This window comes from Diplotaxodon limnothrissa, linkage group LG8 (assembly GCF_057381915.1).
Source record: "Diplotaxodon limnothrissa isolate DT_005_m linkage group LG8, D_limnothrissa_male_GT1.1, whole genome shotgun sequence".
NCBI classification, from domain to species: Eukaryota; Metazoa; Chordata; class Actinopteri; order Cichliformes; family Cichlidae; genus Diplotaxodon; species Diplotaxodon limnothrissa.
The window spans coordinates 15,643,384-15,668,781 of NC_140603.1; the positions used below are offsets into that span (position 1 = coordinate 15,643,384).

Genomic DNA, 25,398 nt, shown 5'->3' on the forward strand with positions numbered 1-25,398 from the left:
TGCATTTGAGGTGCACTGTGCTAAAACCACAAAATGAAAAAAGAAAACATGCCGATTCCTTTATGAAGTTCGTGTTTTGAAGGTTTTGTGTGTTACTTTCTCAGATGAAAAAAATTGTTTATCAGTGATGCACATTGCTTATGTCCTTAACACTGTACTGTATTGCTTCAACATGAAGAAAACTGACTTTCCTGATCTTCTTAAATGGCATTTAAAAAATTTTTGTGAATGTTTGTGCCGCTTTACTCTCTTTTTATAAATTCTTGGAAGTTTCTGGAAATTTTGAAATGATACATAGCTGGCTGGAGTGCTTCATAGGTGCATTTGTTACACCTAACTAGGCCAAGCTGTCTGAGCTTTTGAGAGGTGTCTATTCTAGTTTACAAAATGTGCTTCAACAATGTATTTTAGAACAAAGATCCCTAGTTTTATTCCCAACCTGTGAAGCTGCCAATTATTTGTCCACACTGGTTTTAACCTTGCATGACCCATGCCATTTACTAACAAAGCAGGGCAAACAGACCTGTTTAAACTCAAACCGCTTTGAAGGATTTGGCTGTGTGTGTGTAATGGTTAACTAGCCGTATTATCAATGAAAGGTTGGGGTTGCAGTTAATTTGATTTTAACTAAGTGAAACATATTTTTATAACATATTTTTCAGGCCACAAGACGAGCATTCTTATCACATTGCTCTTCTTTTTGTAATGGCGGTATTTGATGTCCTTGAGATAAATAGGTCCCTGCAAACAGGGAGAGGTGTTCCTAATAATGCTATCATCAATCTGTAACTGAACACACAAACAGAACTGTCACTGGAGAATGACAAGTATTTAATCATTGAAAATGAAACATCTTGAATCTGAACCAGATAAGACAACATGAGGTAACATGCCTTCACACTTGTGGCAAGGGCAGTGACGCCAAAGAAATATGTGTTAAAAGCAAAAGACAAAGCTACAAACCAAAACCAAAAGTATAAAATTCAACATTAGGACATTTTAATAGTTTCTGATAACTTATAAATGGTTTTGTTTAAGATTTCTTTCACAGAGATTTTACAAAATGTATATTGTCACTTTACAGTAAGTCTATCTGACTCGAGCTGTGAAAACCACTGAAGGATTTGGTATGTTTCATCTGCAAAGTTAAGCATCTCAGCTTAACACAGCCCAGCCTTAAGAATATTCTACAATGACAGCTATTAATGTCAATGTAAAACAACCAAAACATTGTACATTTGTAAAAACTACACAAATATAAAAAAACAAAATATTCAATTTACCATAATCCAGATCTGCTTGTGCACTATATATTTTGATATTTTAGCAAAAGCACCAAAATCTAATTATAAATAGATATATTTAAAGATGAAAATGACTTTTGCTGTTAAGTATGTTTGATTTACCTTTTTATCACCCCAAGCACAAGGCGGTTACATAAGACCTTGTTATGAAGAAGTAACCTGTGTGCTTGCGTGTGGTGTTAAATGACGTTTCTTTCTTCTGTAAAGCTCATTGTAATTCAATACAAAAATGTCGCAATATGTTTCAGATGAGAAACTGTATTTATAAAAACCCAGGGGGTTTAAGAGAGGCTTTTTTTGCCACTGGGACTCAATTTGAAACTATTGTGTAACTTTATGCAAGTAAGATGACATAAAGTCATTCTATTAATAACCCGCCAGTGGAAAAAAGGGAGAAGTAAACACTGACTCAAGAAAATTACAAACTCATGTTTCTTATAATCTCATTGGTTAGCAGCAAAATAAAAATCAAGAGGAGAGAGCTGCTTCTCAGCGATGAATGCGATCCCAAGAAGATGCAGGTGCATTTTTTTGGGAATCGAGGATTTGTTGGAGTGGAAGTTGAAGGAGGAGCTGGACATCTAAGCCAGTCTACAGCGATGGATTTTGGTGTGACATCATCTTGGTTCAGGTCTCCATTTGTGAGCATCCAGTAGGAATTATCCTTGAAGAAATAGGTATTTCCTTAACAACAAAAAGAAAAAAAGAACACGAAAAGCAATGCAGCTGTTATTTTGTTTCATCAAATTATGAATAAACCAACCCACACAAACTGGATGCTGATTAAAAGGAGTGGAAGACAGCAGCACATTGTAGTTTTTGTAACTACAAAGTAGTTATGTGGTTAGCTCCTGCACTTATGAGGGCTCAGAAAGTGTACTTCTAAATCCTGTCATTTCAAAAGCTCTCTTACCCTGAAGCCAAAGTTTTCAACAGCTTTATTAAAAATACTAAAATTACTGTACTAAATAAATACAAAAATTAAAAATTAGCCCTTTCTGGGTCAGCTGGGAGGCATCCACTGATTTTCAACAAATCACCCACCTGTTAAATTAGTCATATTTGGATTGTCATTCTAATATAAAGTATGCTTTGATGTGATACTACTACTTTTCATACTACATGAAGTAATGAAATAGGCTATGACATGGCATTTTTTTGTGCAGGAATCTTTCCTTTATTCATTTATCTACTTGAATCATGTTGCATCTCAGTGTAAGATGTTATTTAGAACTTCTTATCTTAATCAGCGCTCTTCCACTCCTTTCTGTGCGTCATTCCCTTGAGCGTCTTGGGTGTGACAGCTGACAAAAGCTATCTCCCAAAATAACTTCTCTATCATTGTTGTGTATTTATCTAGAGCAAAGGTGGACAATTCATTTTCCCAAAGGGCCAAGTGAGAAACTGTACCAATAAGCTTAATCCTTATTGGTGCCCAGTTTCTCATGTGGCCCCTTGGGGAAATGAATTGCTCAACTCTGATCTCAAGTTTGTAATAGAAGATCATCACATATGTCTCCATTTTAACACAATGTTACCTTCTCGCCAGCTAATGATGCCATCGATATGGGCAGGCATTCCTTCCCATAGGGTGTTTTCCCGTGGATATCCTTGCTCTGGTTGGATGGTCCTCTGTCCATTCTCAATGTTTTCGTTAAACCTCCAAAACTCCCCTCCGCTGAACAGGTATGTTTTGCCATTATGAGCCCAGTTGAAAGCAGCGTCCACCCTGTTCACTGTCTCACCCGACTTCTTCTTCATGCCCCAGTCAGAGAGAGGCCGAGGGTAACCGGCCATAGCCACTGTGTCCTTGAAGACCCAGTACTGAGCTCCTGGACATGGCGAAAGCAAAACAGAATATTTCAACAGAAAATCACTTAATGTGAGTCGGAACCATATCCTGGTGAATTCTTCGGTTTATCAGCAGAAAACCAAACTGGAAAGTACCGATAATACAGACCCAGTGATACAGGCAATGACCCAAAAGATACAGCAGAAGGTTTGAATGTAAAGAAGTGAAAATATTTGTCTGGGGCAGATCTGTTCAGGACATTGTCTTCAGCTGCATTTCACTTAGCGAGGACAAAACTGAAGGCAGGAAAGACCAAATACAAAAACAGCAGAAAACAGCAGCATTAAAAGCCTGGAACAGAAAGAAAACACCAGGACAAACTGGACCATATTGGCTGACTTTAAAAGTTTAAAAATAAGTATTTTATTTATTATTATTATTATATTAATTTGTACATATTAAAAATAAATCCTCATTGTTTTAACACCCTTTTTTGTTCTGCCTCTTAATTAAAAACTTACAATCTGCACTCCAGTTGCATCTCAATTGTTTCGTCTTCACATCTATTGTGGCAGCGTGTTGAGCCAAAATAATAAAAAAAATGCATCACTGTCTAAACACTTCTTGACCTAAATGACGTATATGAAAATATTTATATACGATTTAACATTTCACCCCCCACTCAAAAAAACCACCATGTTTAAAATATAACAGACGTGAGAAGTCACCCACTTCTCACGTCTCTGAACGGCCAAAATTAGATCACCTGAGGCCATACATAACCACAAGATTTAGCTTCTCACCGATGAAGAAGATGATGCGGCTGTCACTCTTCCTCTCATACACAGCATCGATCTTGTTTATTCCTTCTGGAAGGCCCATCCAGAAGTTTTTGATCTGAGCCGGATTTAAGGACACCAAAGATCCATCTTGCTGGGTTCTCCAGAACTGTGCACCTTTTTGAAGAGAAGACACAAAAGAAACAACACGGATAAATAAAATAAAAATACATTTTTTTGACGAATGTGGAAAATTAATTGAGATGTATTTTTTATTCTGTTCAGCACAGATCCACTTTTTCATACCTTTAAAGAAGAAGACCTCTCCCCTAATGTTTCCTATAGCATCAAAGCCTCCCTGACACCGCTCTTGGAATGATGGATCAGAACTAGGAGAGAAAATTGAATCAAAATCAAGTTAAACTTTGCTTTTACTGCATTTGTTTGATAAATACACTAGAGGGTGCTGTGGGGCCAAGAATGCCACAGTGAGAGTCTTTAAGCTACCACTTAAATTAAATAGACTACTACCTTACGATTATATTCACAGAGATTTTTACCCCAAGCTTCATTCATCCAGGAACACACACATTCATACAAGTACGTTTTTTCTATACTTAAGTACAATGTCTAACATTTGTTAACACACGCTCAGACACCAATGGAGCCGTGAGGTTTTAGTATCTTTCCCTTTACGTTGACATGCAAACTGCAGCAGCAGGGTATCAAACTATCAGCCTTTTGACTGATAGGGGCCACAGCCTTCCCTAATTAGTCATTCTTCTTTTTTTTTTATGTGACTCTGTCTGAATGCATTAATAGTATATTCATAGCTTGTAAAGTCAAATATTATGTGATGATTATCTGGATTAAAGTGCAATCCAGATAATCCCCCCACCCCCAATCCCTCCCATGGTTCAGCTCACTGCTGTGTTGGCCTCGGTGGAGGTGGACTGGGCAGGCGTGGGAAGTGGGGATCATCACCACCTGGTCGGTCAGCATCTTTCACACCTGCAACAGAAGAGTGACAGAAGACACTGTGGAAGAGGAAACGAAAGCTGACGACAGTATAAGAAAAACTCAGCAGGCAACCCACATTCTTCTCAGTGTGCAGAGGTGTTTGTCACACAGGATGCAAGGCTTTTTCTTTTTTAAGACATGAGGAAGATATTCAGTTACATCACTGCATGAATGCAGTATTGCACACAAAACCAGATTAAAACAGTGTTATTGCATTACTGTATTATTTTTATCTTTTGTAGACGTTTTACGTTTTATAGCGTATTAAGCTATAACAGAAATATATCAGTAATGAATATCTGAGAACAACTGTGTAAGAGTTTTATAAAACCTAAGTGTAAAGTGCAATTTTATAAACTAGAAACAAATAGCAGAGACAGCTTATATTTGCAGGACCACATGTCCTCCATGTACATTTGCCCAAATCAAGAGTGGTCATTAGGACTGTGCCATATATCATCTGTGATAAGCCCAGTATCATTTTTTATGTGATATAAAAATATCATATTTAGTTCATTTCAGTTTTATTTATTTAGCACCAAACCATAAAGCACTCATCTCAAGGTGCTTTACTGTAAGGCAAGAAGGCTATAACAATAGAGAGAAAACCCCAACAATCAGATGACCGCTGATGAGAAAGCACTTGGCAACAGTAGGAAGGGAAAACTCTTTTTTAACAGGAACAAGGCTCAGTGAGGGACAGCCATCAGCCATGACCGATATTGATATGCCATGCCTTTAAGGGAGCGCGAGAACCCTGCAAAATATGCAAGAAAACTGTTTCCGCTGAAAGTGGAAACAATGACCTTAAATGACTACATGGTGTGCTGCTCAGAGCACTGGCTAGCTGCGCTTGCTAGTAGGTAATCAGTGACTGTTGCTCATTAAAAAAGAGGGATTGAAGACGATGTTCATTAACCTACATAATGTAGGTTGCTAAATGTAAGCATCAATATAAAAATATTTATTATTTTTTTCAATATCATCATTAATATTCTTATCAAAAACTATGTTGAAATATCATGGAATATGTGATACATTTTTGAGGCTATATTGCTGAACTCTTGTGGTCATGTTAAATGGATGGTTGATATAACTTACATAAAAAAAATCAAGTAATATAATTCACAAATTCACAATCAGTTTGAAAGGGCAAATGGATATGAAGAAAGATTTATTGCTACAATAGTGGTATGATATGGCAATATGAGTGTAATACTCCACCACTATTTTTACATCATCAAGTGCCAGATACTGATTTGACGAGTGTACGACTAGTCAGACTGACCGTAAAGCTGCTGGATGGCGAGCCTGTCATCCATGGCCAGTTTAAAGTGGGCAATGTCTTCCACGGGACCCTGATAGTACGGCCTCATGATGGATGGATCAGAGGAGGAATGAGAAAGGCCCAGTGCATGGCCAAACTCATGCACTGCAACTGTGAACAAGTCAGTACCTCTGCTATCACCTGTGGAAGTGTGAAGGAAAAGTGTTACCGTTTCACAAGAAAGCAAAGAAAACCCACTTAAAATTAGATAGTGGACATTCTGGGTAAGTGAATGATGAGGTTTTTTGTATTCTTCATATCCTTTTATATACCTGCGGAGCTCCAGATCTCATCGTCATCAAAGTGTGTATCACCAGATATGTCAAGTGTTCCTGGGAAAAAGGCATGGGCCAGAGTGCCACCTTGCCCATCAAAAGGGTACCCATCGTCGTGAAACATGTGGTCAAAAGACACTCTGATGTCCCCGTTAGCTGTGGCCCCATTGTTGTCTCTCCTCAGCTGACGGAAATTCAAAGGGGCCACGTCACTCCAGGCTTTGAAGGCATGAGTCAGGAGGCTTTCCACGTCATTGTTAGCCAAGCCGGGGGAGGTGGAGGGATTTGGGTAGCTGTGGATACTGGAGACAGAAAACTTAAATGCTGTGACTTGTGTATTTTTCACATTCCTCTTTTTTTTAAATCACACATGATGTTTTAATACTGTCCCGAATTCTTTTGATTGAGGTGTGAGACAAACAACCACTGGTCCAGATGTGTCAAAACAATGATTTTATTAAACACACGCGTGGAAAGAAATACACCATCACAATTCTCAGCATAAATCTCCGCTAGAAAGCACACTTCAAATGGTTTTTATATATCAGGGTTCACGCCTCCTCTTGTGTCAGGCAGATACATGTCATGCATAAATTACAGTTAATGAAAGTCACCTTTAACACACCTAAAGAGACATTTTCACCGTCTCCGAGCCAGATGTTTCCTGTGGATGTTCTCCTTCTCGCTTATCTCTGGAACATCACACATTCTGCAAAATCTGTTGCTTATGCAGGTACAAATTGCAGTTACAAGCAAGTCTCACCTCTACCCTAAAAAATAAATCTACGTAATGTCTGTGTCTGTAAGCGTGCTTGCTTTGACCTTTCTGCACTGTGTCACCTTTCACAATATGTCATCTAGACAGTCAGATGAAGCTTGTAACCCTCAAAAACAGAATGCCAACTCTTTTATGCGCACATTTGCAGTATGTGTAATAATATAATTAAAACTACATGTTTAATAAATGTTTTCAAAAAATGCCACTACTCAAAGATCTCGTTGTCTCACTCCTCGGTCCATTCAGCCACCTCCACCAACGGCATTATGGACCCTGGACCGATTGGCCCCGAATCCACAGCCCTATACATACACAGCTGTATACATACAGCATATTAAAATGTCATTAAAATTCGGCCTTGCAGAAGGCTTATGTTATCTAAAAGTGGAGCCTTCCCTTTTTCTCAATTTTTTTCTCCTTCATTACAAGTTACAGGTCAAATTTAACAAAACAAAAAACAATTTAAACATCAAATTCCAAGGTGTCACTTTGATGCCACATGCTGGTTTGCAAAGTCCTCAAATTTGGCTGAGGTAGACTTATTAAGATACGACATTTCAAGTCATAGGTGGATCTGATTGTACAGAAGAGGATTATGGCCACTCTTTTCTCAGAATTCTGGAAAAGAAGAAAAAAAGATGTGCTCTCTTTTTTTCTGGTGGCCCTAATCTTCTATTTTCTTCTGTATAATTGAGAAACCAAGCAACACTGCATTTATAGGCTGTAATATAGGCTTGTTGTTCTCATATTTGTGCAACAACACAAGAACACAAGTTATCATAGTGGAAAGCTTTAGAATTTTTAAATCCTGCATGCTAGCACTTACTTCAACCTTTAACCTTCAAATGGTAACAGGTTCTCCTCTTTTTCAGCATGTGGGTAAATTTTCTATAATAGAAAGGTGCTATATAGTTGTACTTATATTCAAACTGAGCACTGGTGGAAGACTTGCTCTACCACTTGAGCCACATCCACTCACACATCATTCTGTTAGCACCACACACTATCAGATAGCTTCCTCAATAAAATGCCTCTTTAATCCTGACTTAGTTCCTATATTTGATGTAACATGACTAGCTTGTTGGCCATGACAACTTATGGGGTAAAAAACATGTCAAGTGTTCCTGGGATATTCCCATGATTCATACACATATGATAAAACCACAATGTCACAATCATCACACGAAACCAACCTCCATGTGAGATCTGTCTTATCCCACTTTAGGCCTGATAGTGCATATCTTTTCCTCCTCCTTCGCCTCCTCAGTATGTCGTCTCTTCCGACAATATCAGGAAGAGAGCATCGTGGTTTAGACATTAGTTTGAGCGTTTCCGGGTCTGGAAGAGAAGATGATTAAATATCATGTGTTGAAATGAAAGAAGGTGTTGCAAGAACTGCAAGGCCTCATGTGACCCCTGTCTAGAAAAAAAATGTACAGTGTTGTGCAAAAGTCTTGAGCCATCACTAATTATATTGCATTTTTCCTGTGAAAATGGGAAGAAGGAAATTGCTGAAATGTGCAAATATACACTACCAGTAAAATGTTTTGGAAACATTTTCTCGTTTAATGTTTTTTCTTTATATTGATGACTATTTACATTGTATATTCTCACTGAAGGCATCAAAACTATGAATGAACACATTTGGAATTATGTAGTAAACCAAAAAATGTGAAATAATTAAAAACATGCTTTATAGTTTACATTCTTCAAAATAGCCACCCTTTGATTTAATTACTGCTTTGCACACTCTTGCTATTCTCTTGATGAGCTTCATGAGGTTGTCAGCTGAAATGGATTTCTCTTTACTTAGCTGATTGGTTCTTGCCAGAATATGAATTAACAGTTGTAAAAATAGGGCTGTTAGCTGTGTACCAACCTGACTTCTGCACAACACCACTGATGGCCCCAACCCCATTAAGAAGGCAAGAATTTCCACAAATGACAAGTCACACCTGTGAAGTGAAAACCATTTCAGGTGACTACATCATGAAGCTCACTGAGGGAAGGCCAAGGGTTTGCAGCGCTGTTAACAAAGCAAAGTGTGGCTACTTTCTGGAATCTAAAACATGAGACATACTTTATCAATTTTTTCCTTGCTACATAGTTCCACATATCTTGCTTTGTATATTTGATGTCTTCAGTATGTATCTACGATGTAGAAAGTAGTAAAAATAAAGAAAAGCCATTAAATGAGAAGGCATGTCCAAAGTTTTGACTGGTAGTGTATATGGAAATACAATGTCATCAACATAGCCCGAACTCTTTTTTTAGGGACGTTTTCTTGTCATTTGCAGTTGTTATTTCTTGATATGTCAAGCTTTCAGCTAATACCTTTTTGGGAATAACCTTGGTGCAAAAAACTACCTAATGCCTGTGAATGTCAATGACAATGTGTTTTTGCAATGACCTGCAGGTAATAAAGTGTATAAAAAGGGTTCAAACTGATTCATTTGTTGGATTTGGTGCCTTTTTTTCTGCTTGATGGATGGGAGCAGCTACAATGTTTGCTTTCCTTAACATTTATGAACAGCTTTATTTATTTATTTAGTTATTTTATTATTTATATTTTTTTTATTAGTTTTTCTGTTTTCACAAATAGTACATAATTACATAACATAATTAAGTGTACAATTCAGAACCAAAAATAAATAAATAAATAAATAAATAAATAAATAAACAAAAACAAATAGACTGATAACTAAGCACAGAACACCAGCTCAGTTCCATCTAAAAAATAAATAAATAAATAAAGAGAAAATACAATACAATACAATACCTGTGGTCCCAGTAGTACTTTGCAGTTTGAACACTCAAGAGAATCCTTGTAACATAATATTAGAAACATCAGGTTCCACATAATTCAAGTATGGTTCCCACACCTTAAAGAATTGATCTGTTTTTGAGTGCAGTATACATGTAAGATATTCCAATGGCACTAGATCCAACACTACTCTTTGCCAACCTTTAATAGTTGGTGCTTTTTCATAAATCCATTGGAGTAGTATATTCTTCCTTGCCGCATAGGTGAGAACACAGTACAATCTCCTATTATTCTTGGATATTAATCGCCGGCTGGGGAGGCCCAGTATGAGAGACAGAGGGTCCAATTCACAACCGAAAATCGTCTCCATTTCAGATAACACATTACACCAATATTCTTGCAATTTCAAACATGACCAGAAGCTGTGAGTTAGGGTACCAATTTCTGTCTTACATTTGAGGCACATGGGTGAAAGGGTAGGATTATATTGATGATGTCTGCGAGATATGGATATATGCATTCTGTGTATGATTTTTAACTGTATTGCTTTGGTACGATTACAAACTGAGATTGATTTGGCATAACTCCAGACATCTTTATATTCTTCATCATCAATTGCTATACCTAACTCCTTTTCCCATGTGCCTTTAAGCCTCTGTGACATCACTGAAAGTACAGAATATAAAGCATTGTAAAATATATTCACAGGTACCTCTTTGTCTGTTAAAAATAATAATTTTTCAACAGGGGAGACTTCATGACTCTCACTAAAGTTAGTACTTTGTAAAATATAATGCCTTATCTGTAAGTAACGGAAAAAGTCATGTTTGGGGAGAGAATATTTCTCAACCATTTGGTCAAATGGCATAACTACATTGTCGGAGAATAAGTCCCTCAGTCTCTGAATGAACCGTTTTATGAACAGGTGGTTGGATGAAGGACTCCTGGCAGCTTTTTCCCAGTAAAAGTTTTTAATGTCAGTTAAAAATTGACATGGTAAATTCAGGTATTTTGCAATCCACATGAATTCTCCATCTATCTCATCTACACCTGGACCTCTATGTCTTATATGGCAACAACTGAGCATGAATTAAAAAAAGTATCGAAGCAAAAAAATTTGCATTTATGATATTTTATAATCAAGTTATTCGAGATTAGGGATGGGTATCGTTTAGGTTTTATCCGATACCGGTGCCAAATCGGTACTTTTGAAACGGTGCCGGTGCTCAAACGGTGCTCAAACCGGTGCTTAAAGAATGGAGAACACAAAATTGGTCCAAAAACCTCTCATGGTCAGCTGGTTTTTTGTAAAAAGATAACAATGTTAGCCTTTTCTGCAGCTATGGGGCATATATGGTATCACTCTTAGCTGGAAGCAGTGCTTAAACAATGGAAAAAATACAAACTTTGTCCAAAAACCTCTCATGTTTAGCTGTTTCCCTCTTTTTCTTTGGTCATTTTAGCCTTTTTGGCCAGGGTGAAGGGAGTATCTGCCATCAAACAAGAAGACAGCCGCATGTAGCTATGATGATGTTTGCTAGTTCACCTTACATGCATTAATGTAATAACGTGGTTAGCCTACTCAACGTAAATTACACACGAACAACATTAAGCTACTCACGCAGAGAAGAACGGCTGCTGCTGCCATCAAATACGGCGCATTTCTCGGCTTTTAAAAAAAAAACGCTATGCCTCGCCAGGTGTTTCATCGGATTCGAGGTGTTACCTCCTTTGACAGTATCACAGTATCAGCTTAAAGCACTTGTTGCAGGCTGCTGAGTTTGCATATTTTGCTGTGAAGTACAGCCAGACTTTTGACCGCTTAGCCTTGGGCATTTTTAATCTGTAGCTCTGCATAAAAGAACGTACGTACCTGGGCCCGCCTACTATCCTCGGAAACGTAAAATGATTGGCTAGAAGTGTGTCACAGCTCAGGGAAAAAAAGCACCGAAATAAAGCACCGAAATGTGCGCTGCTTTTCGGTCTGGTTACTACCGTTTATGTCAGAACCATCATGGCACCGGACACCGGTACCCATCCCTATTCGAGATACTCAATGAATCATTGCAGATGTAGATAAGTGGCTTAACAAACATGAGTGAAAAGCCAAGAAAAACACTGAACTATCCCTAGAAAGTTTGGAGAACTATTGCTCAAGACCACTTAAAAAATTATTGATTGATTAAAAAAGTTATAAAACACTCTGGCTCCTTAGAAGCAAATTGCAAAGAAATGAGGGGTAACTCGAGAGCTTTGCACAAAGAATTGTGTATAAATACAGTAATACATTCTCCTAACAGATGTGAGTTAAGAATAACTTACCAAGCTTCCCAGTTTCCCGGAGCCCTCCGAATCTCTGCATGGTACGAACAGCTTCTTCAATCCCTTCTTTTGTCAGCAGCTGACTTGTATGTGGGTCAGGACGAGGAAGGTACCCATACCTACCGAGCCAGTCCTGGACACAAAACAAGAAGAAATTGGTTGATTTCCCAAACTTGATTACTAATGAGGCTAGAAAATGTAAATGCATCCTCACCACAGTGAGTCAGTCATATCTAGCAAGGGTCTACTTTGATGTCATAGGAGTATTTGATACGCACTGTATCCTGCTCCACTTATGACAACGGATCAATCTGAACAAGCGCAGCCCTTTTTTTTCATTAACATTGCATGATCCTCTCTATGTTAAGCAAGTTGATTGATAGCATAAATGCTGTAGAGCAGTGTGTACCACAAAACACACAAGCACACAAAATACACACTTTACACACATACACTGAAACAATGAAATCTCTTTCTTGAACGTGATTTTGAAACCTGCGGTACTCTTACATGTCCTCCACCCTGCAAGCTGCACTTTGACAGGAAAAAGGTGGTGGCTTATTCCATCAACCGTCCTCTTTGATCTCTGCCTTCAAACTCCCTTACTCCCTTACACACACACACACACACACATGCACACATATACACACATATATCTATATCTATCTATCTATACATATATACATATATATAAAATAATTTACCCCCAGTGAGATTTGCAGCAGTGTCATCCGGGATTTATGCTCTTTTTTCAATCAAAGAAGTAAAACATTTTTCTTTCTCATAACCAAGCCACACATGATATACACATACCACGAAATATAGCGATATTAATTCATATTTGAGGAACTGGAAGTGGGAAGCTTATCGTGCTTGCACGTCACATTTCATGTGAAGTGTGTAACGTAATGTCTATTCTATTTATACAACTAGTGGTTTTTCTGATGAAGGACTAATCTCTCAGAATGGTCAAAAGAAAGTCCCCAAAGCGTTTCATATGTTTGATATATTCTTATAAACCTCAAGAATCTCATATTAAATACCTCTATCTCCCCCCCCCCCCAAACACACACACACACACCCCTTGCCGTGGGTAGTTAATTTTACCATCTGAAATGAAAAACACGTGGAAATACAATTTCCGATAAAGTACACATTAAATGTCAGATTAAAATTATATGTATATGATATATAGGATTCAAAAGGATACAAAAACAAGCTGATGCAAAAGTAACACATACCCTACACTTTCCTCCCCACTTTCAGATACATCAAAGGAATCCACACAGCTGCCGATAAACGTTTACAACTCATAGAGGAATTTTTGTGTGTCGTGAATATTTTGTACTCACCACGGCTCTGCTGTATTGGTCAGGCCCTGCTAATGTGCTTCCCGTAAAGGTCCATATCATTAACAGCAGAAGGCAAAACTCCATCCCAGTCACTGCAAGAAAAGAGGAGGAAAAGTGCTCCACATCATTAACAGGATGTGTAATATTTGGAGGATTCTTGTTTATAATTCCGCAGCTTTCTCTAAATCAGCACATATTCAGGGGAACAGAGACGATGCTCACCGCTTGTTCTTCTTCAGCTGCTTCAGTCTCTCTTGGGACTAGGCTTGGTGGATCGATCGGGGAACTGTTGAGGCGTTCCAGTTACCTCGGAAATGAGAGTTGAGGGCTTTCAATAGTGAAGTCGCATTAGCAAGAAAAAACAGGATTTGATTTTCTCTGGCAAGGTAGAGAGATTCATGCAATACTACAAATACGTGTTTTTGGATCACTGGAAATATTTCTTGTTTTTTGTTGCTTTGTTTTTTACATCACTACCAATAGTTCTTTTTTAAACTAAAAACCAGCTGCAGTATATCCAGGAATAGAGCCTGGACAATGATCTGCTTATGGCTATTTAACGAGTCATAAGTATAAATCAGTCGCAGTACACATTACACGTTTAATTTGACGTGTTCAATTTGAAGTTAGAAGTTTCAGAGTTCCAGTTGGAACCTCAAACGCCTCATGAAGCTGCCTCACAGTCGAAGATGGCTAAGTGTTCAAAACAGTGGTAAAACTTAAGCACTCTGGAGCTGTGTGGGGATGATGGACCCCACATGGGCCCCTGTTAGGTGTGCCCAATCAGGCCCAACAGTAGTTTTAGGGTCCCTAAATGGGTTTTCTATTACCCACAGAGAACCATATGGTAACCCCCAAGTCGGGGGGGGGGGGGGGGGGGGGGGGGGGGTGGTTAATGGTTTTCAGTTGAAAAGCCTATTTTGGATTGCTACACAATTACATGGTATGAATTCAAGGTCCAAAGGGACAAATCTGCTATGGGCCCTGGATGGGTCAGCTTACATGAACACCAGGAATACCCACAATTGGCCTGCCCACAAAAAACACATATAGGGGCTTACGGTTTTACTTATATTTACATATACTGCTGACATTTTGGATTGTGAAGTTGGGGTTGGTGGAGCTGGTCAGATTTTCCAAGTTGGAAATCTGAGTTTCCAGTTAGAAATTCTGACTTGAACTGGAACACACTATAAGACATTGCCCCACCCCACCACCACATGAGCTGTTAAGGCGTGAGTAGGGGTTGAAATCTCTTGGAAGGACTCTCAAGCCTGCATTGCATGTGGCTGGTACCTGGTGTTGTTAGCCACCACATCTGTTCAGCAATGGCGGAGTAGAGGTGCATGGCCTCCTTTACTTATCTCTGTCTTCCATCATTTTGGTCCACAATGTGACCACTGGCATTTCTGAAAGAGTACAAACGCACAGCTGAGTCTTGTCCTGTTGCCGTGGCTCTCCTATGCTTTGCCATGTGTTTTGCAATGGTTTTCTGTTTTTTCCTACGTAAAAGTCAGAGGACTATTCACTGTACACTAGTCTATGCACTCTGTGGCTTATGTGAAGCCTCACATGATTAGTGGGTCAAAACATCTTCACATACCTAAACAAGTCCAGTTGCCTTCTTATCACGCATTCAAGCCAAGCAGCACAGGCTGTTTACATTTAGGTTCACAAACCTGTTTATTTACTTATTCATTTGTTTATTAATTTAAACATTTTCAAACCTGAAAATACAGACCAAATGAGACAGAGGACTCATGTACAATTCAGTAGAAATAGAAAGAACCTGTGGCTTTGTGGGCTCTCACACTAGACAAGATTTTTCAGGTCCGAGTCAGTATCACCATTTTTTACCTGATGCTTTGACCTGTCTTTGTTCTGGTACAGGTAATAAAATAGAAGAGACTTAGGGAGTCATTTCTTTAATTTTTCTTTAATTATTATCTGGGTCACATCAAATTATTGGGTTAGAGCAACCACAAACATCATCCTAATGTGTAGTAAACATACTTTGTGTGATTGTATATCCTTCTAAGATCCAGGAATTCATTCTTGTTCTCTGTGTAGGATATGAGTCTGAGACCTCAAGCATAGTTTATGCAATATATATGAGTCCTAATGTCCTATCAAGAGACATGTTGTGCTTTTGCAGTGATGCCACATTTGTAGGGTTTGATTTACAGACAACATGTAAATTCTTTTCAAAAATGAGAGGCACTGCAGCTTCCATGTTCCATAGCAACAATGGTTCATCTTTATTGATTGTATCTATTTTGAAAAATCCAATTGTTTCTTCAATTTAGTAGAATGTCGGAAATGTACAGTAATTTTAACACTTAACAAAACACAACTTCACTTATTCAGTCTCTTTGTCCAGAGGGCTGAGTGAACTGCCAAAGGGAAGTGAAACTTATTATTTGTCAGGAAAGGAAACACATTAGAGCAGCTAGGAGAAACCTCAGAGGATGACAAATGCCAAAAAAATGAGTATGACAAAATATACAAAAAAATATACAAACTTTGCAAATACAAAGTTATTTGCAAACAGGGTGATAGAAATTAAATTGAAACTTTTAAAGACATTTTAGCCTTTTTTAACAGCACATGGAAACTGCTCATGGAATTTCTGGAAGTTCTGTCTACCTTTACTCATCAGTCTACGTCTACATTTCTGGAGAACGGATGATGCTGCATTTGGCTTGAGTGCTCTGGCATCTCATAGCACATTATGTTTGTGGGTCTACATTTCCATTCGCTCTGCAAAGCATAACTGGTGTTATCTTTCCCTGCCCCCTCCCCCCCGTCTTCCTCTCCTCCCGTATTTAATTTCTGTTCATCCTCCAGGGCCCAAGTGAGTGGAGCCATTAGCGCATAAATGCAGCCCCGCTAATGGCAGGCCAGTTTCCATCATGCCCACTTCATGTCGCTTCCCTGTGGGAAATGATCAGTCTTTTAGCTGCTCAATATTTAGTAGTAGTGGTTGACAGCATATGTTCCATTCATGCTGTTGAACAAAAGATTCTGAATGGTGAACTCTGGGAAATTGAGTTTAAACAATCTTGCTGGAATGGACAGATGATGTTTTCCAGTTTTCCTGTTTGTTCAAGAAACAGCCTAATACTGTTGGCCTGTACTCTACGGCACCATGCAAAAGTCTTGAGTCACCCATCATTTCTTTATATTTTGATAGATAAATGGGAAATAAATGCAAAAATGTATCAACACATACACACATGGAAATGCATGATAAAAGCCAGAAACAACGTATGTACAAATCTAGGGAGTATGACCCCCTTTATTCTTCTACACAGCCTGAACTCTTTTAGCAAAGCCTTCTTCTCATTTCTTTAATTAGTCTCCAGTAAAAGTTCTCTAGGCTTCTTGTAGGACTTTCAACCCTAATCTTTGAATGTTGGCTGCCTTTCTGTTGTTGTTATTCCTGCTTCAGTAATGTTGATGTCTGGGTTTTAGCTCCTCAGACGGGGCTTCAGAGATCAGCTGAAGGGTCAGATGCGTATTTAGGATCTGACCTATCTCCCAGGTCCTGTGTCAGGTCTTTGCTGAATTTATTTTTCACATTTCATGCACATGACTTTTAGCTGTTCATCTTCTCTACATAGTCATTTTTTAGGCCTACTACTTCTTTTGTCCAGCACTTGTCCCGTATCCTCAAATTTTTTAAGCACACACTGCACACCAAGCATGCCGAGGTTAACTGCAAATAACCTTTGATTTACTAGCCAATGGTCCAATTTGACTGTATTTTGGAATGAATAATGTTGCTACGTAAATAGCTGACCAGTTACTAGCCTGTTGCCAATCTACATACACATCACTATTACCCTTTTCTTTTAAAACTTGTGAAACCATGCAAGTGCAAAACAATGTCACAAACGCAGACCTTTAATGATTCATTACACACAGTTTAATTTTCATTAAAGGGATCCAAGGCCTTCACAAAAGGGTTGACTCTTGGTAGCTATACAGTACTAACACAACACACAACAACAAAAACAACACAAAGGACTTGTGTGAACGAGTGAAAACACAAATAAATAAGGGCCGAAAGACATTTCGTATGAGATGCATCAATAAAACCAATAGTCAGAGGAAAGTGAGCAGAGGTTCAAACTCTGCAGATTACAGCAACAGCTTTTTGTACAATACTTGATTTCATTTCTGATAGGAGCTGATTGTCTGTAGCAGCTTGTTTTGGTCATGCACATTTGTTAAAGCCATTGCTGTTGTATTGACAGTGTTGCATTAACTTCACAGTTATTTACCTCTACTTCCAGCTTTGATTGTCTTTTGAGTGTTTGCACTATGTTTTTGTACTGATTGTCATAGGCTAATAAATATTTATGATGTGGTGTATCGTGTATATATCACTGCAAACTTTGTTATGGAATTGCTTCTGATTTCTTGATTGATTGAATAAAAAGATTACATCCACAGCATATAGAATAGAGACAAAATGTAGCTGATTTACAGTTTGCCCCCCAAAAATCTGCTAATGCCATTTTTATTATTGTGTAGACTGATTTTATGATCAGCCAGTACTGACATCAGCATTACTAATCAAACTTGTGCTTTGAGAGTGAATGAGCCTACAGCATGCTACATTCTTCCCTCCAATAACATCCGACAATATTTCACACTTATCTTCATCATACACAGATGTCTGTACAAAAATATGTGGTCTCAGTGTAATGTTGCTGGCAGGAGAGGCAGGATTTACACTTGTTATGGTATGTTTTGTTTTTTTGTTTTTTTGTTTTTAGTTTCAGTACAAGTGATTGCTGTAAGCAAGTCTAAAATCTTCACAGTAGCCTCACACAGCTTATGCTTAGCGAACAAGCTAGCTATCACAATATCTTTGAGCTGCTCAAGTAACAAGAAACTGTGGTTACACTTCACAATACACCTGACATACGCTGGCCTTAAGGATTGATCTTAAAGCTGAAGGGTAGAAGTAAAGTCAGGTATAATTTAAAACTCAAAGCAATCTCCTGCACCCTTTTTTGATAAACGATCCGAGTGCTTGTGGTGGATGGTTGACCTCTGGGAGGATGGTTTCGCTGGAGGTTAAAAGCAAGTTTTGCTGTTAAATCGATAGTCCTCTTGCGAATATTGTAGGGTCATCACCTTACAACATAAAACCCCTTGAGATGGCTTCTGCTGTCAACTGGCACTATTTAATTAAACTGAACAGAATAAACAACATTTTTGCAACATAATTCTAAAATGTAAACACTTTTTTTTTTCGGAAATGTGTATTGAGCTTTAGGAAGACCAGTATTTTCCTCTTTGTTCTTTTTAGTGCTTTGGCTTGGATCATATATACTTATAAAAGAAAAAACCAGACTGTGTAATGGAATTTTGGAAGGTTTCAAAGCTAAGTCTTAAATATCAAATGCTACATTAAACCCTGATTTAATCCTGACTCTAATCCTAAACACACCTCAGACTGATCCTATACCTAACCCTGACTTCAGCGCTATGTACACATACTATCCAAAAGTGCAACCTGATAATACTAAGATAACACCAGTACAGCCGGAGTACTGTTAAGTGCAACCAAAGCTGCTCTTGGCTGAATTTGTAAACATTTAATGCATTTTTGGGGTCTGCAACCCCTTCGAGGCCCCTCTATAGCTCAGCCCTGTGCTTGCTTATATTCTTTTCTTCGCACTCGTTTTATTTTACATGCCCTTTTTTTCCTTCTTCTTCTCTCGTCGTGCTGATTGGCAACGATTGTCTGTTGTTCACTGTAATCTGGCCCAGTACTGACCCAGGCTCTGACTCATGCTCTGCGGCTCAGTTCCTGGGACCTGGACTGGCACTGACACCCCAGGCGATATGAGCCCTGAATAGAGGAGAAAAACAGTTAGAAGCGTAAAGAGTCAGACAGAAATCACAGATAGAAATAAAGCAAATAACAAAGTGATGCTAATAAACGCTCACCCGTGTTGGAGTTGGCCGAGGGTGGAGACTGCAGATGAGGGGAGGAGTACGCTGATGAGTCAAAGCTGCGTGGTGCAGAAGGAGATGGAGGTAACATGCAGGAGTAGGAGGAGGCCGACTGGGGAGGAATTGACTGAGAGCGGACACAGGAGTGGAGGAGAGAAAGATGTTGGTACGCATTACATACAAGTCTACTTTTAAGAGCAGAATCATTGCTGTCTACTAGACCAGCGGTCTCCAACCTTTTTTGCGCCACGGACCGGTTTATGCCCGACAATATTTTCATGGACCGGCCTTTAAGGTGTCGCGGATAAATACAACAAAATAAAACTAGTACCGGTACCGAAAAAAAGAAGATTTATTCATAACACACGTGAAAAGACCCAGGAAAACAGAGTAAACGATAAAAATGATAACAAAATAATGCTGAAAACCGACAAAAACCCTGAAAACTATACATTTGACACCTGAGCCTCAACTCTCGCGGCCCGGTACCAAAAGACTCACGGACCGGTACCGGTCCGAGGCCCGGCGATTGGGGACCGCTGTACTAGACCATGTAGCACTAAAACAGTTACAGCAACATGGTTTGGGTTTAACCACACGGAGGTGCTAGAGGCTTGTGGTATGGTCGGATTGTGGTTCAGCGCGGCGGCAACAGCAGCGTCACGCTTTTGTTTAATACTGCAGATGCAAAAAGAGTCAAGGTTTTCTTTCAAATCTTTTTAAAGATTTAAACGTTGCGATGATAATATTTTCAGAAATCAGACCGGGAAGACATTTCTAATGCATTATTGTTGAGGCTCTGGCACACATGAATTACAATCCACTGGAAACCCACAGAGCTGCGCATCCTACATCCCTCAAAGTGGGGATTAGCTGCAGGCTCCTGACAAAGAATGTGAAAGCAAACTGCATTTTCGTTAAAAAACCATTTCATATTCTATAACAAACCTTTTGTTCAAAGGCTTTTATACAATATTGCAAACCTTCCAGCTTTCAGAACAATGCCAAAGTCTGCCAAGGCCTTCAACCTGACACACCCTTTGCATTTTCCACAGGAGAAATGTTCAATGCAAAATGAATTTGGAATTCAGTGGTTGAAAAATATGATTAATAAAGTTTGGCTGATAAGAAGGAGCTATAAGTTGTCAGAAAAACAAGTGTACATCTCCAGTTTCGTGTATTGGGTGCTTTGCTTGAAGCCACATCTATAAGAACCTTATTAAGAACTGACTGGATCTATTTGACTGTAAAAATGTCCAAATTATGGCATTATGTCAGTCAAAATTTGAGAGAAGCAAAAAACAACCCTAATGTAATTCATATTCATTCACACGATGTCACAATCGTTCATCAGTTTAAAAAAATCAATCAATTTAAAGGTCTTTCAAACCATATGTCTCTAATATTAAAGAATACTGCTGTGACCACGTTTTATTATCAGCTGCAGAATCATTTATTAACTTTGATTAATATGAATTTCAGAGCCTAGAAGTGATAATAAACAGGTTCTGATCTGTTATGATGAATGTGATGTAGTTTGGAAGGTGCTGATGATAAATGATGAATGACGAATGATGAATTTCCAACCTGGACTCCAGATGAGAAAACTGACAGGGAGCTGTAGCTGGGCAGGGACGACTCAGCCTGACTCAACATGGACCCTGGAGAGAGAGAGAGGAAGAGAGCGAGACACACAGGGTGCACGCACAGTGAGCATGTGCGCACAAATTTACGCACAAGCATCTCGCAGTGGAAATGTTTTAATATAGATGCGCTCTAATGGAGAACCTCTAATGGTTTGCCAGCCTGCAAATGTCAAGCAGAGGGAGCTCTGAGGCTGGTAATTATAAACTACTAAAATATTCCTGTCACCAAATACATAAATTATTGAGAGAATAGGTAAAGTCTTGCTTTCAGGCTCCTCGTGTGCTGTATGAGTTAAGTCAACAAACACACCTGAACTGCTGCTGTGCTGCTGATGATAGACAGACGTGTTGAAGGAAGTGCTCAGGGGGGCTTGGCTCTGCGAGCAAGAAGTCACACCGCCTGACCTCCGCTGATTGCGCAGCTTCTCCTCTCTCCTCCACTTGGCTCTTCGGTTTGAAAACCACACCTGCCAATCAAAGAGTCCCGTTGCACCCGTTTGTCTTGTTGTTAACAGCTACATTGGTCTATATATTTGGATTCTGTTACAGGTTAGGCCTAACAAATAAATGGGACTGTAGAGGAGGACTGAGAGCTTTCTCACCTGTATCCTGGCCTCAGGTAAATCGATCTTGTTCGCTAATCTCTCCCTTGCAAAAACATCTGGGTAATGCGTCCTTTCAAACTCTGCGGAAGATATAAAGCATCATCAAACACACAAAGTGAGTCCTAAGCCTGGCATGCTCTTCACCTATTTTGGAACCATCATATAATTTAGTCTGAATTAGAATTAAGCAAAAATTGACTTTTATAGAGTCATTTTAGCAGAAATCAACCAACTACATATTGGGTAATTACTGCTTAATATCAGCATTACTAATTATCCTTCTTTGGAACATATAAATCCAGGATGCTGAGCTGTATCCTTACAACCATTTTTGAAATATTTATCTGTTGCACTTTGTATAAAATATTTATGATTATGGAACACGCAGAAAGTTCATATGAAAGGATTCAAGTTGAGAAGCTGTCTAAGCACTTTATTTCACAGAAGGCTGAGTAAAAGTAAACTGAAGAAAAATCCTTGCAGGTTATTGTTTTTCTTAATTAGTATTGGAAAATTGCATTGTTTGTCACTTATTTGCATATAAAGTGACTTACTACAAGGTGTCTAACAAATGGTGTGGCTTGAAACCAGACACTTCGTATTAGTGAGAGTTTCACTTTCAGAGCATCAAAGGAGTTCATTTCTAGGTGACAAACTGCTGACATTTTTGTTGTTGACAAGTCGAAACGCGAATGTGCCTCACCCTGTAAGCGGCAGTCTGATTCATCCTGATGAACTCTGAAGTTTCAGATCTAGTTGTCTTTATAGTCTGAACTGTTTCCGTTCAAATGTTTTAGTAAAATGTCAAGAGAGAAACCGAAACCCGAAAAGTCAGTAAATGATCTGAAATACTTAATGAATACTTATTTAGCAAAAATAATGATACATTTGCAAATTGAGTCTTGCAAATTGTTATAATTGGCTTGGTTATAATTGGCGTCCGTGTCAACACATGATTGTTATTGTGCCTTGGCTGTGCAGTGAGGTCAGTGTACCTCATTAATGTCATTTGCACAGAGTGACCACAGTGATACATTTCCACTCGGCTGCACAGTGGACATTGCGTCCTTATTTAGCTCAAGGGCCCTTTGCAGCCATATCCAGTCAAGGGTGGCTTTCTGATCCCTCTCAGAGGGTATCGGGGCTACGAGGGCCAGATCTCGCTGCATAATACAAACGCGGCAAACACGCATTATCAAACCTCTGCTTTACATGTCCCTGGAGGCTATTCTGGACCAGATCGGGAATATTTGTGGAGTGAGGATTGTGGATAATTTGCATCTGGTAATGTTTATTCTCATCTGCAGGCTCTGATAAAGATGATGTCCTTCCAAAATATACACGGGATGATTTTTGATTTTTCTCATTTGCATCCCCCCCCTCCCCACAGCCATTTAAGAAACTCCTGCAAACAAGGTGTAACAAATATAATCCAATAGAAAAGGTGTTGTCAGGGGGGGGGAAAGCAGCAAGACAAGCTGTGTCATGACACGCTCTGGTCTGGCTCGCACCAGTGGAGAGCAGCGATTGGCTGCAAGGAGAGTGCTGTGCGTGCTTGCATGGCCTGACCTTTCTCCAGAGCCTCGATCTGCTCCTGCGTAAAGCTGGTCCTGTTCCTCTGCAGCTTCCTCTTGAGCTGCAGCCTCAGCTGAGACTCCTCGCCCTCATCCCGCTCCACGGGGACTCCTCCTCCTACCCTGCCCGCTCCACCCCCCCCTGCCTCGGCTCCCATGCTGCCCTCCGTGTCCAGCAGACATCCCTCAGACACTGGCAGCAATGAAGGTGACAAAAGAGATGTGTGTTACATGGGTGTGTGTCTCATATTTTAAGATCGTAAAGGCTGGTGATGTAGCCACGAAACGACTTTGAAAGTGGTTTAAAATCAAAGACATATTCCTTGTGATCTGTGAGGGCTGTGTTATGATCTAGTGAGACAGAAAATGTCCTCTCACCTGTGCTATGTTGCGTCTGGATGGCGGTGGGATCATGGTACCAGTTGTTAGGCCCACTCCAGTTAGAGCTGCTCTGTAGGTTCAGCATGGTTAACTTCTCATACATAATACGAGTGTCCAAACCACCATGAAGAGAAATAAAAGAGTCCCGTCCTGCGTGCGTGTTTGACCCTGTTTACTGGCACCTTGGCTCCTCTCTCCCTTCTTCAATCCTCCAAATCGTACCTCCTAAGGTGGGGTGGGGAGGCAAGGTTTAGGGGTAGGGGAAAAGAGGAGAAGAAGAGGAAGAAGAAGAAGGCGGAGGGGTTCATATCGCATGAATTCACACATGGTTGGCATTGTAGTGAATTAGCCTCATGATGACAGGCAGAAATGGAGTTAGTTACATGCTCGCTGTCGTAACGAGTGTGTGTTATACATTGCTAGGCTAGTATACCAGAGGGAGATGAAGTACATTAGAAACCACTCTGAAAGGCAGTACATTTGTGGTGTTACTTGCTTTCAGCTCCTTTCCCCCCCCCCAGTAAACCAAAACATGTTCGCAAGTCTGTGCAGCCAAAAAACAGGCAATCACATACTGTACAGCGGCTTTGCGAGCAAGATCAGCCATAAAGCATCCAAAACAAACTCATGGTTAATGGTCACTGTGAAAGATAAAGTGCAAACGTATTTCATTTATCAGTGTTATCAGCTTAAATAAATATTTACCCAGCTCAGAGTTAAAACAAAAGAAACACAAAAAAAAACCCTGCTCTCTTTTCCTGTTGGTTTATGTTTGAGGTGGGAAGATTTCCTCATTGGAGAGTTATACAAGAAGGGTAAAGGTATGTCATTACGGAGCCACATCTTACAAACTACAGCCGTAATAAAATGTCAAAGGTCAAATGTGATTCCGTTAGATCAGGGTGCACAGGGATGACAATTTAAATATAAAGTCCAGAAATCTTTTAAATAAATATCAGTGGTGACGATGCTGACCCCATAGCCCGCGATAAACCGGCAATTAAAGAAGCAACCAAACGAAACACACAGCACAATTTCTTCAAACTTACCAAGCGTCCAGATGAAATGATGAGGGGGTCCTGTGTGTGTTACTCGCCTCCTCCGTGGACCTCTATTCCCCTGGTCCCCCAACGTCCCTTGTTCTCCAGCTTTGTTGACAATACCGTGTGTGTGTAGATGTGCGTGTGTGTGTGGAAAGAGGAGAGTAGGAGAGAGATGGAGAGAGTTAGACAGGGTGAGAGCAAGTGAAAGAGTGAAAGGGGGGGCTCTGGAGAGAAATGCGTCTGCGGGCACTCTTGTCCTCCGAGCGATGGGGAGAGAGAGAGAGAGAGAGAGAAAGCGAGCGAGAGAGAGAGAGAGAGAGAGCCACCGAGGGGTGACAAAGTGAGTCAACATCAGTGTCAAGTTTGAACTTAATGCCAGCAAGAGGAGGAGGGGAGGCCGAGAGACTAGAGCATAAAGCACAGATAATGGAATGATAGTGGCTGATGAATAGATGATGGAATT

The 25,398-nt window shown here is 39.6% G+C and overlaps 3 protein-coding genes across 3 annotated transcripts in view; all 3 read right to left on the reverse strand.

Annotated features, from left to right (window-relative positions):
• Positions 1-25,398, reverse strand: part of LOC146626563 (receptor-type tyrosine-protein phosphatase H-like) — a 447,591-nt gene that overhangs the window by 369,168 nt on the left and 53,025 nt on the right. The gene's annotated exons all lie outside the window — the stretch shown is intronic.
• On the reverse strand, positions 1,723-13,958 carry mmp25b (matrix metallopeptidase 25b). Its single transcript, XM_085361748.1, has 11 exons — positions 13,936-13,958; positions 13,714-13,805; positions 12,362-12,494; positions 8,469-8,613; positions 6,495-6,799; positions 6,184-6,363; positions 4,802-4,886; positions 4,182-4,264; positions 3,900-4,052; positions 2,843-3,136; positions 1,723-1,988 (listed from the first exon to the last, which is right to left on the reverse strand). Exons 2-11 carry the CDS (start codon positions 13,795-13,797, stop codon positions 1,723-1,725), a joined length of 1,728 nt encoding a protein of 575 aa, XP_085217874.1. The 5' UTR covers positions 13,798-13,805; positions 13,936-13,958.
• Positions 19,482-23,995, reverse strand: pax10 (paired box 10). The gene is made up of 7 exons (XM_085361364.1): positions 23,890-23,995; positions 23,507-23,704; positions 21,935-22,017; positions 21,643-21,799; positions 21,274-21,347; positions 19,681-19,813; positions 19,482-19,582 (listed from the first exon to the last, which is right to left on the reverse strand). Exons 1-7 carry the CDS (start codon positions 23,993-23,995, stop codon positions 19,482-19,484), a joined length of 852 nt encoding a protein of 283 aa, XP_085217490.1.

What these genes read in the sequence shown, in the direction of transcription:
- mmp25b (XM_085361748.1), bottom strand. Translation starts at nt 13,797, where the DNA reads ATGGAGTTTTGCCTTCTGCTGTTAATGATATGGACCTTTACGGGAAGC. An exon ending in CGCCATCCAGCAGCTTTACG is followed by an intron (nt 4,887 to 6,183) that starts GTCAGTCTGACT and finishes CTTCTGTTGCAG; the next exon opens with GTGTGAAAGATGCTGACCGA. An exon ending in CATCATTAGCTGGCGAGAAG is followed by an intron (nt 1,989 to 2,842) that starts GTAACATTGTGT and finishes TTTGTTGTTAAG; the next exon opens with GAAATACCTATTTCTTCAAG.
- pax10 (XM_085361364.1), bottom strand. Translation starts at nt 23,995, where the DNA reads ATGTATGAGAAGTTAACCATGCTGAACCTACAGAGCAGCTCTAACTGG. An exon ending in TACCTGAGGCCAGGATACAG is followed by an intron (nt 21,800 to 21,934) that starts GTGAGAAAGCTC and finishes TTTGATTGGCAG; the next exon opens with GTGTGGTTTTCAAACCGAAG. An exon ending in GCAGCACAGCAGCAGTTCAG is followed by an intron (nt 21,348 to 21,642) that starts GTGTGTTTGTTG and finishes CTCTCTCTCCAG; the next exon opens with GGTCCATGTTGAGTCAGGCT.